The sequence below is a fragment of the Primulina eburnea genome, chromosome 13, assembly GCF_022965805.1.
Source record: "Primulina eburnea isolate SZY01 chromosome 13, ASM2296580v1, whole genome shotgun sequence".
Lineage (NCBI taxonomy): Eukaryota > Viridiplantae > Streptophyta > Magnoliopsida > Lamiales > Gesneriaceae > Primulina > Primulina eburnea.
In genome coordinates, this window is record NC_133113.1 from 34,961,054 (window position 1) to 34,975,836 (window position 14,783).

The 14,783-nt window shown below is 36.9% G+C and overlaps 3 protein-coding genes across 3 annotated transcripts; 2 read left to right on the forward strand and 1 right to left on the reverse strand.

Annotated features, from left to right (window-relative positions):
- Positions 1-531: 531 nt before the first annotated feature.
- LOC140809490 (3-ketoacyl-CoA synthase 5-like) lies at positions 532-2,309 on the forward strand. Its single transcript, XM_073167142.1, has one exon. It carries the CDS (start codon positions 599-601, stop codon positions 2,087-2,089), a length of 1,491 nt encoding a protein of 496 aa, XP_073023243.1. The 5' UTR covers positions 532-598; the 3' UTR covers positions 2,090-2,309.
- Positions 2,310-4,012: 1,703 nt separating this feature from the next.
- On the forward strand, positions 4,013-6,075 carry LOC140809504 (tetraketide alpha-pyrone reductase 2-like). The gene is given in 7 exon segments (XM_073167159.1): positions 4,013-4,190; positions 4,192-4,237; positions 4,443-4,615; positions 4,746-4,934; positions 5,143-5,305; positions 5,552-5,741; positions 5,826-6,075. Coding segments are annotated over 7 exon segments (963 nt in total). The 5' UTR covers positions 4,013-4,130; the 3' UTR covers positions 5,968-6,075.
- Positions 6,076-6,212: 137 nt separating this feature from the next.
- Positions 6,213-8,563, reverse strand: LOC140809503 (ethylene-responsive transcription factor ERF119-like). The gene is made up of 2 exons (XM_073167158.1): positions 7,971-8,563; positions 6,213-7,807 (listed from the first exon to the last, which is right to left on the reverse strand). The coding sequence occupies exon 2, from the start codon at positions 7,606-7,608 to the stop codon at positions 6,547-6,549; it is 1,062 nt and encodes a 353-aa protein (XP_073023259.1). The 5' UTR covers positions 7,609-7,807; positions 7,971-8,563; the 3' UTR covers positions 6,213-6,546.
- Positions 8,564-14,783: the final 6,220 nt, after the last annotated feature.

The following is a 14,783-nucleotide window of genomic DNA, read 5'->3' on the forward strand; positions in this document are numbered from 1 at the left end:
GGTGCATTGACCAGGCACAAAGTTTAGCCAGTCAATAAATGATGAATCGCCCTTTTCTGACACTTATCATTTTTATCAAACTTATTTATGATTCCCAACCGAGAAATGTGAGCGGGGCCGCTGCCAACTTCTCAACAGTCAATTCAATATATTTACATATTATCAACTGATAATAAACTTTCGACTAATTAGAATTGTTTTTTTTTTTAAAAAAACGTGGTCATGTCCATCAGGGATGTGGTCAATGCATGTGTCTGCTAGTACTATGCTAGTTTACGAGTAATTTAACAACAATTAATCCACACTTATTTTGAAAACACTTTTTGTATTAATGAAGGAAAATAATCTATTGATATGGAAATGTTAATGACGTACTTGAATATGTCTTATCATATCAGCAAATGTACAATAAAACATATACCAAACCATAATAAAAATACACGACAAATATTTAAGAGACGGCCCAGTCGCGTTGTATTAATTAATATTAAATAAAATTAAATGCGCCATACCCTCTTCAAAGTTCAAACTGGTGCTGTCTTCTCCTACAAAAGCAGCCCTAATTTTCCTGCAAAAAAATACCCATCGCAAACAGAGAATGGCACCCAAACTCCCGGATTTCTCTCAATCAGTCAAGCTCAAATATGTTAAACTAGGCTACCAGTACCTCGCCAACAATCTTCTCGCCTTCTTCCTCATCCCTGTAATCATCGCCTTGTTCCTCGAATCCATGCGTTTAAGCCCCGAAGAAATCATCCAATTTTGGGACTCCATGCATTTAACCTCGCTCCACATCATCTGCTCTTTGTTCCTCATAATCTACTCCGCCACTTTCTTCTTCATGTCGCGGCCCCGCACTGTCTACCTGATCGACTACGCGCTTTTCAAGCCCCCGCAGAGCTTGCGAGTTTCATTCGCAGGATTCATGGAGCACGCGCATATAGTGCTGCACAAGGAACCCAAGAGCGTGCATTTTCAGATGAAGATTCTTGAAAGATCTGGGCTTGGGGAAGAGACCTGTTTCCCACCTGCGATGTGTTTTATTCCTCCATCTCCGAGTATGCGTCGTTCTAGAGAAGAAGCTGAGCTCGTGATCTTTTCTTGCATGGACTCACTTTTCCAGAAAACGGGGATGAGGCCTAGAGATGTAGATATATTGATTGTAAACTGCAGTCTTTTCTCCCCTACACCTTCGTTAACAGCAATGGTGATTAACAAGTACAAAATGAGAAGCAATATCAAGAGCTTCAATCTTTCTGGGATGGGGTGTAGTGCAGGTTTAATCTCTATAGATTTAGCCAAAGATCTTCTCCAACAGCATCCCAACTCGAACGCTGTTGTTATCAGTACAGAAATCCTCACTCCCAACTGCTACTTAGGCAAAGAAAGAGCCATGCTCCTCCCTAACTGCCTCTTTCGAATGGGTGGTGCCGCCGTTCTCTTGTCTAACCGGTGGGCTGAGCGCCACCGGTCAAAGTACGTCCTCTCCCACGTCGTAAGAACCCACAAAGGAGCAGACGACAAATCATACAACTGCATACAGCAAGAAGAAGACCCAGAAGGACATGTGGGGATAAAGCTGAACATAGATCTAATGGCCATAGCGGGAGAAGCTCTGAAATCCAATATAACCACAATCGGTCCTCTTGTTCTTCCTGCATCAGAGCAAATCCTCTTTGCCTTTTCACTCCTCAGAAGAAAATTCTTCAACTCGAAATTAAAGCCATATATTCCAGACTTCAAGCAAGCCTTTGAGCACTTCTGCATCCACGCCGGCGGAAGGGCGGTGATCGATGAGTTGCAGAAAAACCTCCAGCTCACGGCGGAGCAAGTGGAGGCTTCAAGAATGACACTACACAGATTTGGAAACACTTCTTCTTCTTCACTTTGGTATGAACTGTCTTACATAGAATCCAAGGGGAGGATGAGGAAAGGTGACCGGGTGTGGCAGATCGGATTCGGGAGTGGATTTAAGTGTAACAGTGCCGTTTGGAAGTGCAATCGGGATATCAAAACGCCGGTGGAGGGGCCGTGGGCTGATTGCATTGATCGGTACCCGGTTCATATCCCAGAAGTTGTCAAGCTCTAGGGATCATTTTGTATCATCTATTATTATTATTATTGGCAGATGAATCTTGAGAAATAATTCGTTTTCTATTTCTTGAATTTTTATGTATCCCGAGAAAATTATTAGTGCCTCGCTCGTCCTTGTTGTGTCGTCAATCTTGGAATTGGTTGCTTATTATTTTTATTATAAAATTATAAATTGTTTGATGAAGTCTGAAATATTAAGCAATTTCCTTCCCACTGTAATAATTTGAAACTTCATCTCTCTTTATCCAGTACTCTCATGTAACCCAACTTTTGGCAACATTAATTATTTCTACATTTACTTGAACATGATTACTAAGTTTTTGGCAAAGTTTGCATCTTTACCCTCATATTGGTATGTAGCTTTAATTGGGCATGCGAGCATTGCAACATCAAATTGCTTGTTTAGCCGCGGATATAAAAAGGATGGCAACTAATTAAGATCGCATGTGCAAACAAATGAAATTTCAACTGCAATATCCAAATCGGTCGGTGAATGGGACTTTAGTCAATTTACTACTACTCAAGCGGCAAATATGTTTCCAACCCAATATTTTTTTTCCCAATTATTAACTGTCTCACTAAATGAATTTTGAAATTTTTATGTACTAAATTTATTTCATCCGTTGGATCCATCCGGAGTCTCTCAGTTGGGTAGAACAACATGGTGATTGGTGTTAGGTAGAATGAATGCTAAATAAAATGTCAAAACAATTTTTCGCATCTCTTTATAAATTTATAAATTCTTTGATGGTGTGTATATGTATATTTAAGATAGGGGCGCACCAGGGCAATTAATGTTTTTGGGGGAAATTTCAAATTGAATTGGCCCTTTATATTTGTAATTTTGAGTTACATTTTCGCTATATTAATTTTTCTTTTCAATTTTGGTACCTTTTACACTGCGACCGTGTCACGTAAGGAATGATAAAATATAAAATTAAAACTTAATTTCGACGACACAGAGAATTAACTTGAAAGACATACATCCTATAATTTTTCCAAGTTGTCCCATATTTTCAAACTTTTTAACATATTTCGAATGTTTTTATCCTATTGACCAAATTTGCTTGGGTGTGTATGCGCCCATCATCTTCTATATGGTATCTACAACGTATCCATGGACTTAAATATTTGGCAAAAAATATGAAGCAATATTACTTCCTAAGTCAAGGGAAAAAAAAACAGAAGAAGAATAATGACTTTTCCGTGAATTTGAGATGGCAATAATTGAAACGATTTGGTGCCACTGCAACCTCCTTTTGGATGATGGCTAGATTGAACTTTGAAGTATATATCTGGGTTTATTGAATTGATACTTAAATTAATTTAGGGGCCCCTCGACTTTCACAAAATCCATAAATTAACTTTTTATAACAATTGCAAATTTTCTTTTATTTACACCCTTTCAACCCCAATAAGGACAAGGTCATTGCTTTTATGGGGAACCATGTGAAATGCCAACCACCAATTTTCCTCAGTTATTGCAAGATATCGAATCCAGCACGGATTGTCATAAATATCGTACCGGCGGAAATAAATTCTTGCAATTTACCCAATTTTGATGTCAGAGACTCAGCTTAGGCGACCTTAAAATGAAATTCTTTTCTCGAACTGGAGAAAATATACATTGTTTGAGACCATGACTTTCACTACTCTACTACAATCTACTTCATCCACTTTATTTTAGGGGAAAAAAAGTGCCATTATTCAGAATATATTATACCTAACTCGATTAATTTTTTATTGTTTTTTTCACTTTGGTGTGGTCAAATATTTTCATAACTAAATTTCTTCTAATCTCAACCGTGAATATTGTAATTCTACCTAATAATAGGTTTAGTTGAAGTCAGGAAACAAGCCAGATCCATACCAAATACGAAACATTTGTATGTAGCAGTCATTATTTTAATAATAATGCAATAATTTAAAGGGTAGAATGATAGTTGAGATGACGCACCAAACTTGCACCTAACGTGAGATTGGCGACTTTATTAGAAGGCCCCCGACGGCACATGAATTGATGAAGGAGATGTGAAATGGGCAAGTACTGTGTAACCGGGGGCACAGGATTCATCGCGGCTCATCTCATCAAGTCAGTTGCTCGAAAAGGGTCACACCGTTACCACCACCGTGCGCAATCCAGGTTTTCTCCATTCATATTAATTGTTGTTGAGCACGGACATTTGATCATGAGGACACGGACTGTTTATTTTATTTTCTGATTATGTTCGATTTTTCAAAAAAGAAATTGACATATACGAAATCCTTTATCTATGACAATAAAAAAATGGTTCTAGTCATATAAACATTAATTTGCACTCAAATGTTTTAGCTTTGTTTTACATCAGAAAATGTAGACCAAATAAGCTATCTTTGGGAGCTAAATGGAGCGAAGGAGAGGCTCCATATTGTAAAAGCTGATTTGTTGGCGGAGGGAAGCTTCGACGAGGCCGTGGCCAGAGTCGACGGTGTTTTCCACACCGCATCTCCGGTGCTTGTGGCATATGATGATAATGTCAAGGCAAGTTTAAGGAGGGTAAACTGAAAATCTTTGTTCATACTAGACTAGAATGTATCAGCAATTTACTTGAAGTTATTGTATCATTCCATATACCTTAAATTAATGTCACATTCATCCATGAACATTGTAGGAAAATTTGATCGATCCTTGTTTAAGAGGGACCTTAAATGTTCTAAACTCCTGCAAAAAAACAAGTTGTGTGAAAAGGGTCGTGTTAACCTCGTCCTGTTCTTCCATAAGATATCGATACGACGTTGACCAAGTATCGCCTCTTAACGAATCACACTGGAGTGATACAGAGTATTGTGAACGATACAATGTAATTAAATCCTATTCCAACTCATTTCCATTTGTCTGCAAACACCACCACAAAATGCACGCAAACTCGAGTGACCAAAAAATAAGTCGACAGCAATTATAGAAACGATATGGTTTCTGCAAAATCGATCTTACAGTTTAAATTTTTTTGACACGTGATAATCCTTGAACATTATGCGCGCCATTTATTTATAAAGTCTTATTTGCAGCTGTGGTATGCTTATGCTAAGACTATAGCAGAGAAAGAAGCATGGAAAATGGCAAAGGAAAGTGGTATAGATCTTGTTGTTGTGAACCCTTCATTTGTAGTTGGCCCACTACTTGCACCGCAACCCACTAGCACCTTGGTTATAATATTGGCTATTGTCAAAGGTTGAATCTTTTTATTGTACTTTTGATTCATTGCACTTCGTTTTGCTTTTGAAATTGTATGTTCTGTTTCTTCATAAACGTTAATTTCGACAACTAGAATGCACAGTTGATTCAAGAATGAAGCTAGTGTCGAAAGGAAGGACTTTAACAGCCAAATCTAAGAAAGAAAACATTTACTGTAATTTTTTTCTTTTTTTTTGTTCGTTCTTTTCTAAATCTTGTGTGTATATCTGTTACTATTGTCAGGCCTTACTGAAGAGTACCCCAACACAACGGTAGGGTTCGTGCACATAGAAGACGTAGTAAATGCGCATATATTGGCCATGGAAGAAAGCAAAGCATCCGGCAGGCTTATATGTTCAAGCTCCGTTGCACATTGGTCAGAAATTATTGGTCTTTTAAGGGAAAGATATCCAAGTTATCCTTACGTAACCAAGTGAGTCCCTCTGGTGCAAAGATTGAGCGTTATTGGTCTCAAAGATGGATTAGAAATTCAAAAAGTTCTCTTTTTTTTTTCCAGATGTAGCAATAAAGAAGGAGATAACAACCCGCATAGCATGGATAGTAGCAAGATTCTCGAATTGGGTCTCCCTGCTTTCAAAACGATAGACCAAATGTTCGATGATTGCATAAAAAGTTTCCAAATCAAGGGATTCCTTTAAAATAGTTTTTCTGCTCTTTTGAAATATGACTGTACCTTGATGCAATTCAAAGTCAGTCTATAATAAATTAATTAATTAATCAACGAGAAACGTTGTTTTTTCCAATTTCTATGAAATCACCGTGTTGTACACAATAGAGCCGTTGGATCATCTAGACCCCTGATCAAATGGTGGTGTTGTGCACACATGAACGGCTCCATTTCAATACCCAGAGTGAGGAAAGCTCTGAGAATCTAGGAATCTGTTATATGCGAACCTGATGATCATATATCTATTCAATATTAATTCCAATAGAACATTATATATCAATGCTAGAAATAGAATCTGCGCTTGGATGATAATCTAGTCGCAAAACTGCGAAAAGATGGCTATGGCTATGGCCATGACCTCTGGTAGCAGAATAAAAACTTGAAGGAGACTCAAAATGATTCATGCCACAGTCAAAATCTCCTTAAGTAAACTAATAAATAGACTCTTTTACTAGAACAAAACCTCACATGAACTACATAGTTTAGTTTTTTTAAAAAATTGATGTATAATGAATAATAAGTACCGCTAATAATTTACTAACTGCAGAACTTAAGGGCATGCTACATTAAGGGGAGTTCCATTTTTAAGAGGTGGTGCTTCATCCACACTAGAAAATTTTTCACCAAAAGCATCGAAATCGAAGTCGAAGTCAAAATCCGGCAGCTCACAAGGCTGATCCGAATCATTGAATCCAGAAATCGGAAAATCTTCAAAACCAAAATATAAGTCGTCCACTTGTATACCGAAAATATCGTCAACTATGGCGAGTGAATCAAGATCCAAATCCAAGTTAAGCTTTTGATCAATTTGTGCCAAAGCCAGTAATTCCTCATCCATTAGCGCACTAGCTCCTACAAAGAATTCATCAGCTTTCTCATTTTCAGACTTGATCTTTATAACCGAATCCGAGACAAAAGAATCTATATCAATCACCAAAGATGGAGATGTGCGAGAAGTGGGCGACATGACGCTGAGGCTACAGTCCTTGGCCACATTAAGATCTTGCTTCAGATTCTTAGAATCCACGACGGAACAGAGAGTTTTTTTGTAAGCATCATTAGAATTTTTTGTAGAATAAGACTCGGTGCTATTAGCTAAAGCCTCGAACTCCATTCGTTTTGTTTCGTAAGCCCTCGATGCCTCCTCGGCGCTATTGTAAGTCCCCAACCAGACCCTTTTTTGCTGGATTGGGTCACGTATTTCTGCTGCCCATTTTCCCCATTTCCGCTGGCGAACGCCTCTATATTTCCCTGGACTGACTGTTGGCCTGCTGACTTCGGTGGGTACAAGCCACTTGTTTTTGAGATTTTTTTCGCCATTGCTGCTACCCCGAGCCAAACTTTCTGTTTTAGGGGCATTTGATACCCTGCAAGCAGCATGAGGTTGGAAACAAATTTCGCGAACAAAACGCTTTCTTTTCATTTCAAGGGCCCCCTCATCATCGGAAGAATCAGTAGCATCCGGATCATTACAAACAATTCGGACTTTCCTTATGGGTCTGGAAGATTGAAACCTGTTTTTCTGGCATCTGCTTACAGTTTCTTGATTCATCGGGACAAATATCAGAGGCTTAGGCGTATTTTCTTGCTTCACTACGCCACAGAGCCCCATAGCAAGAGTATCCCGGATAACTTAGTAGTCTCACAAACAGAACAGACCAAATAAATCAAACAGAAACCAGATAATTTTCCCAAAATTCACGGGATTCAAATCAGCGAAGGTTTTCAGTGAGAGGTTCTCAGAAGAACAAGAAAATATTAAAAAATGATTTATATGATATCCCCTGAAATAAACAACGCCAGAGCAAGTCCTGCAATCAAAACCGAAGAAAAGCAAAAAAAAAAACAGCAATTAACAACCACTCTTTTCAGATCAACAAACAAAGCGGCCAAACAAGACATCAAAACATACACACACGCCAATCAAATCCAAAAATCCTTAGAGGTTTTAAGGGAATAAAAAGAACTGTTTACCTCTTGGGCTTAAAACGCATCGAATCAGTTGGGAAGAAAGGGCGGACACTCTGCTCGATCACAAGGCAGAGAGATTTTGGCATGCACTTAGCAGGAATCGATGAAAAGCAGAGCCTGAACACAGCCCCAAAGTTTAAAGCCAGATAAAAACTGTCCGACATAAAATCTCTTGCTTGCTGCAAACCTCCTAAATAAACCTCTACCTTCTCTTCTCAAAACTTTAACAAAGAAAAATAAGACCAGCAAAAAAGAAAAAAATGGGCTCAGTAGAAACAAGAAATGTTTTACAGGAGAAAATGTTTCACAAATACTAACGTCTTACAAAAGCCACAACCTATCCAAATGGATGGTCGCGATTTTGCCAGAATACAACATAAACAAAACCGACCGTACGAATCACCCATGAACTTGCAGAAAAGAGAAGATTTTCTCCCTTTTTTGTAATTGATTACTTTATAAAACAACAACAATTGACTGACCAAGATGCGGGGAAAAACACAGGATGGATAAAATATATATCAGTCCTTACCTGAACAAATCAATCAGAAAACTTTATATATATTAAATCGTTAGGAAATACTTTATGTCAACACATACGTTTATACGTATTGTTTTTACTGAAATGTATTCATTTTGCAGTGATTGCTGCTGAATAGTGAGTGTGCATATATACATATTTCTGTGCGTATATTTGGAGTAGGTAATTAAATGCATGATGGGTCGGCATATTGCCATACAATGCATGACTTTTATGTCATGCATATCATGACATGCCATTGTTGGTGTGGCTCTCGCGTGTTTTTTCCACGACCCAATGGAATTGAGTTTTGCAGAGAGTGGCATTCACGCCAGAGGATGGGGGGCTGGCTTTATGGCATTATAGCGCCAAAAGACAGAATTCCACGAATCCGATTTCCGCAGGCATTTTTTTTCCTTATTGTCGGTTTTGGGGCTTGAGTTTTGTAAATATTTTTTGTGCTGCCACTGAGATACTTGGTCATCAAGTCCGTGGATGTCCGAAAATTTGGGTTTTTATTAAAAATAATTTAATTTTTAAAATTAATTTCAAAAATACTTAAAAAAAAAAAACGTTGCTGCTCACGTGGCGCAGCGTCCGTGCTTCGTAAGCGTGGACGCTGCAAACGTGGAGCAGCGTCCGTTCTTACGAAGCACGGATGGTGCTTGCGACGGATTTTAGCGACGGACTATATATATATCCATCGCTGAATTGAATCAGCGACGGTTATAAAATACCGTCGCTAAATATGAATCGGCGACGGTTACCAATGTAGCGACGGATAAAACCGTCGCTAATAAACGCCACAGATAACCTTACAGCTTGCATGTCTGCAGCATGCAATGTGCGCACTGATAAAAACCATTTTTGTTGTAGTGAAGATATTGAAAAAAAACAGACAAAAATTAATCACGAAATAAGTTTTTTCAGATACTTTTACTAGGGGTTGGTACGGTACAGGGTATACCGTACTACGATACCGTATACTGTACCGAAAATATCGGTATAGAATTTTTCCATACCGATACCGATACTGCGGTATACCGAATTTTCAGTATGAAAAAAGTTCATACCGGTACCGTACCGACACCGAAAATTTTGTCAAAATACCGAAAAAATGCCGGTATACCGAAAATTTTTTCGCTATACACACATTTTTTCGGTATACCGAACTTAAATTTAAAAAATAATAATAATAAAAAATTATTTTCGGTATTTCCGTATATACCGAAATACCGAAAAAAAATATTTCGTACCGATACCGATAACGAAAATCCGAAATTTTCGGTATCCCGATTTTTCGGTAAGTTCGGTATTTTTTTCGACACGATATTTCGGTATTTCGGTATTTTTTCCCTCCCCTAACTTCTACTATTCAAACTGGTTTTTTCAGTGAGTCAGAGATGACTGACTTTGGTTTGTTTAGGCAACAGGATTTTCGACAAAGACGGAGTGTGAAAATCCTGCTGACTTATAAATTATAGTCTATTTTTTTATGAATAATATTAAATGTACCACCAATATATTGTTAGAACGATATTTATAATTATTATATCACGAGATTTTACTATTATATAACAAAATTTTACTGTTATATCGCGAGATTTTGTATTCAATATATCAGCCTAGACAGTCATCCCTGACTCACTGAAAAAATCAGGTTGAATAGTAGAAGTTCCTGAAAAAACTTATTTCGTGATTAATTTTTGTCTGTTTTTTTTTTCAATGTCTTCACTACAACAAAAATGGTTTTTCGTAGTGCTGTTAATAATATTATTAGCGTGCAACGTAAGAAATTTCGAACTCTAAACTTAGCGACGGTTTTATCCGTCGCTATACGTAGCGGCGGTTTTAAAACCGTCGCAAAGGTAACCGTCGCCGATTCATATTTAGCGACGGTATTTTATAACCGTCGCTGATTCAATTTTAGCGACGGATCTATATATAGTCCGTCGCTAAAATCCGTCGCAAATACCATCTGTGCTTCGTAAACACGGACGCTGCTCCACGTTTGCAGCGTCCGCGCTTACGAAACGCGGACGCTGCTCAACGTGAGCAGCGTCCGCGTTTCGTAAGCGCGGATTGAGGAAGTTTTGCAAACGTTTTTTTTTAAAGTATTTTTGAAATTAATTTTAAAAATTAAATTATTTTTAATAAAAACCCCCGAAAATTTATCTTCGTGTTTTTCAACTTTTTTGGAAACAAAAAATTTATCATTTTTAAAAAAAATATAACACCAGTCCTCTCGATTTCCTTTTCCTTATTTTCGATTAGATTTATGGTCCTCTTTTTTTGGCATTTACATATTTATAAAAGTAAACAACATATATCAGCTTATTTGGTGAATAATAACAAGAAACAAATAATTAACTCGTATAATTGAAACTTAAGTATCGTCAAGACGAACATAGTAAATGAATAATGATGCTTGACAATTATAAAATGATATGATTGTCGTATTTTTTGTTATTACAGTGATAATCGTATTTGATGGAACACTTCGGTTAAAATTATTCCAACATGAATGTATAATGATATATAACATAAATTATGAAAAACAATTATCAGTAAATCCTTAAAAAGAACAAGAAAATTAAATTTATTACAATCCAAACAGTGAATTGATCATTTTTAAGTTGCCATGTACTTTTAACTTAGACGTATTAAATAAATTTATGACGAGTTATAAAAATAGGTAGATTCGAGTCGTGCAATTTAATGTTTTTTCGAAGATATCTTTATGAAATCAATATTTTCTAAATTTATATTAATAGACTTGGAAGATTATTTATTAACAAGAGAGAGATACAAATCACAGAGTTTAATTATGATCAATGTCGTGATTTAGGACGTTTCAACAATATTTTAATAAAAAATCAATCCGAGACTTCTAATTTATAATGAATTCTAGGCTCTTGACGTGCCATGCAATTATAACCCCGACGTGACAAAATCTTGCATGAATGAGAATGAAGGCAAAGTTGTAGATATTTGTGCTTCTAGGTATTCTTTAGTCAAAATTATTTAATATATATTGAGATTATGTGATCTAATTAATGAAAGAATTTATAACATATTGCCATGTGTGTTGTGAATATGATGCACAAGTCGTTTCAGATTTCATGTATGAAAAAAAGCATGCAGGCTTCAATAGCATTACTGCGAATAGATTATATTTCTTGAAATCTATAATTTTAATTTCGTCACTTTGTGACATATTGACAAATTGTAAAAGATTTTGACAAATTGTAGAAGAGGTAAAAACTACACTGCATATGTAAAAGATTTTGTGACATATTGAGAAATTGTATTATTAGCATTTTCATAAGCATGAAATGTGAGTTATTAGATACGTTGAGCTCAATTGCTGGGTAGCCATGCCTATGAATCTATTATGATCACGAGTCGGCGTGTCATTATTTGGGTTCAGTCCGACCCAATTAATTGTTGGTGCATAAAATCGATCGGAGTTGGCATAAGACGATCCGATATCCTACGTAAAAAATACAGACATCAACACACGAAAAATCCAATGTTTGGGTATTAAGTATAAATTGGTATCCGATGAACCTGGAAGGCATCTGTGTACAAAATATCCAAGACATTATAGGTTGGCACGTGGCCTGATGAGAAGGAGCCCAATCCCAAACCTATTATGAGAATTGTTACATCTAATTAATGGAGAATATAAATTGAACTAAATATTACAAGTCTCTTTGATCAACTTATATAGTACATACATTCGTATGAATTATCACATGACAACGCCCACCCAACGAACTTAAGTATCTATTAATGATCACATACATATCACGTGAGGTTGTACGGATCTTGACCACTCAAATCAGGTGCCACTGGGACGTCAACGTGTACGGGTGGCTTTGTAAGTGGTACGTCGGATTCCATTTTCAAGCTTTTGCGTCAGGCAAAAGTATTGGATCCGGATTTTGGGAAGTGACTATCTTCTCACTTTGTGTCACTTCAGTAATATATTAATGCTCAGATTAATTGCTTCATATATATATATATATATATATATATATATATATATATATATTCTATCCAATCAGCCGAATTAGAGGGTGCGTCGCCGAGTTAAACGGGTATTCAGCCCATTTTTTGAGTAGTCGATTTATAGAATTTGCTAGGATAAAATATTTGGGCTTTTGGCCCAATATAAATCTTTGGCCTCCACCGGCTTTTTTTTTTGGTTTAAAAATAAATCTAAATCATTTTCCATATCTAATACATAACACGTCATTTTGTAGAGTGATGTTATGCCTAGACGAAAGGTGATTGATATCACATGTATTCGCAGTCAACTCCAATAATTTCATAAAAAGAAAGAATCATGGCATGTGATGTCATGTTATACATTATATATGGTTTGTATATGTCCAAGTGTTCATATCTTAATATATGTATAATATTGATATAACAAAACATGAATAATTAGTAGATTAACTTAATAATTTTAAGATATATATGATGAACACAACCTATATTTTGTCATCATTAATCCTTGTATGTACGAAGAGAAAAATATTATCGAGAAAGAAGATATTTCGTTGAGATGAAAATTGCGGGGATGTTGTATGGATGTCCCGGAGAATTCCGAGGTCTAAAACCAAAGAGAGTTAAGGTACCACGTACGTAACACCATACGATTGTATGGAAACAAAAGAAGCACGTAAATGCTCTGAAACATATAGATCGCTAGCTACTCAGTACCTATGTGTTCTTGCTAAACTTGATTTATTCATTTAATCTCACCAGTCAGTCACATTCTTCCATTATTTACTTAATCAACATTCGAGTGTACTGCACATGAATCATTTTTTATTTTTTTTTACTTTACTTTCGTATTATATATCTAGAAAAAAATATTCTTATATTTTCCAAGCAAGTTGGAACATCGTTTCGCAAATGAAAATCTCTGTAATTCTTCCTCAAATAAAAATAAAAAAATATTGGTAATTCCAAACACGAGGCAAATAATTGGGTCTATTAACTTTAGTTGGGCTTTTAGGTTTTTGATTGGCCCAAAGTTGTTAGGGCTTGCTTGTATTAGAACTTATTTAGTTATTTTGAACTTCAACACCGCCGGTGGCAACTTTGATGGGGGTAAAAAAGGGTTAGTTCGATTATGGGTGTGTGGGCAGTGCCCACACCCCATATGAGTGGTTGAGATTCCACCTCATGGAAAAAAAAAAATTAAAAAAAAATAAAATTGGGCCAGAAAAAAATCTGACCCTTGGATGTACCCCTGCAGGCAGTGCCTGCAAGGGTAGGATGAAATAATCCGTAAAAAAGAAAACAAATCTTGCTAAAAGAATTATTTATCTGTATCGTTCAATTTATCAAAATCGCAACTTCCAGTTTTCACAGAAATTTATGGTGTAGTCATACAAACATTTACGGAGACGACGATCGACGACAACCCTTCAGCATTCCACATGAATTTATCAAAGTGGGGATTACATAGATAGTTGTCGTGTTTTATATATAGGTTAACCAGAAGCTGGCTTCCATATACTTGATCCAGTTTTTTCAATACATATCGATATTCCAGAGAAAACTTCATAAAAAATTAGAACTATTGCTTGATTACTACAGTTAATTTTTTTAAAGCACAGTATAAATTATATTTCAAATAATCTAACCTTTTAGAATATTAAATAAGTGGTGATGCCCCCAGGGAGCCCGGGCCCGGGTAAAACCCTTGACCCGGAAGGTTCGGGAATTCGGCGAGATAAGAACATGGAAGAAATAACAACTTAGGGTTAAATTCAGGGAGCAGGTGTGAAAGAATGAGCCCGGATCTTCCGATATCCGGCAGGTTGTGCACTCGATTATCAGAAGAATTCCCAATGAAACACTTGACACGCCATCACCCGGGAAGTAACCAGTCAGGATCCGAGATAAAAAGCTTCCCGGGCCCAGAAATATCTCAGAACTACCCGGGTGGGAAATACCCGGGAAAAAAACTCAGTTTCTCCCTTGATTACCACGTCCTCCGGAAATCTCGGACCCGTTTTCCCACGTTCAATGACCAGGTCAACACTTGACACGTGGCCCACTACTTTGCAACGTGGCCCATAACCCCGAATCAGGGCCATCACCCGAACTTTGAGGGCAAGTGATCTACCTGGGACCTCTATAAATACCCCCTGTAGGTATTCCAGGGAGTCACTTTTTTTTCCTTTTTCTTCTCACTAGCACTCAAAGAACATTCTTATTTTCTTTCCAAGTTTTTCTCTTTGCGTGTCCTTTCTGACTTGAGCGTCGGAGTGGAT

Coding starts and splice junctions, on each gene's coding strand:
- LOC140809490 (XM_073167142.1), top strand. CDS start 599: ATGGCACCCAAACTCCCGGATTTCTCTCAATCAGTCAAGCTCAAATAT.
- LOC140809503 (XM_073167158.1), bottom strand. CDS start 7,608: ATGGGGCTCTGTGGCGTAGTGAAGCAAGAAAATACGCCTAAGCCTCTG.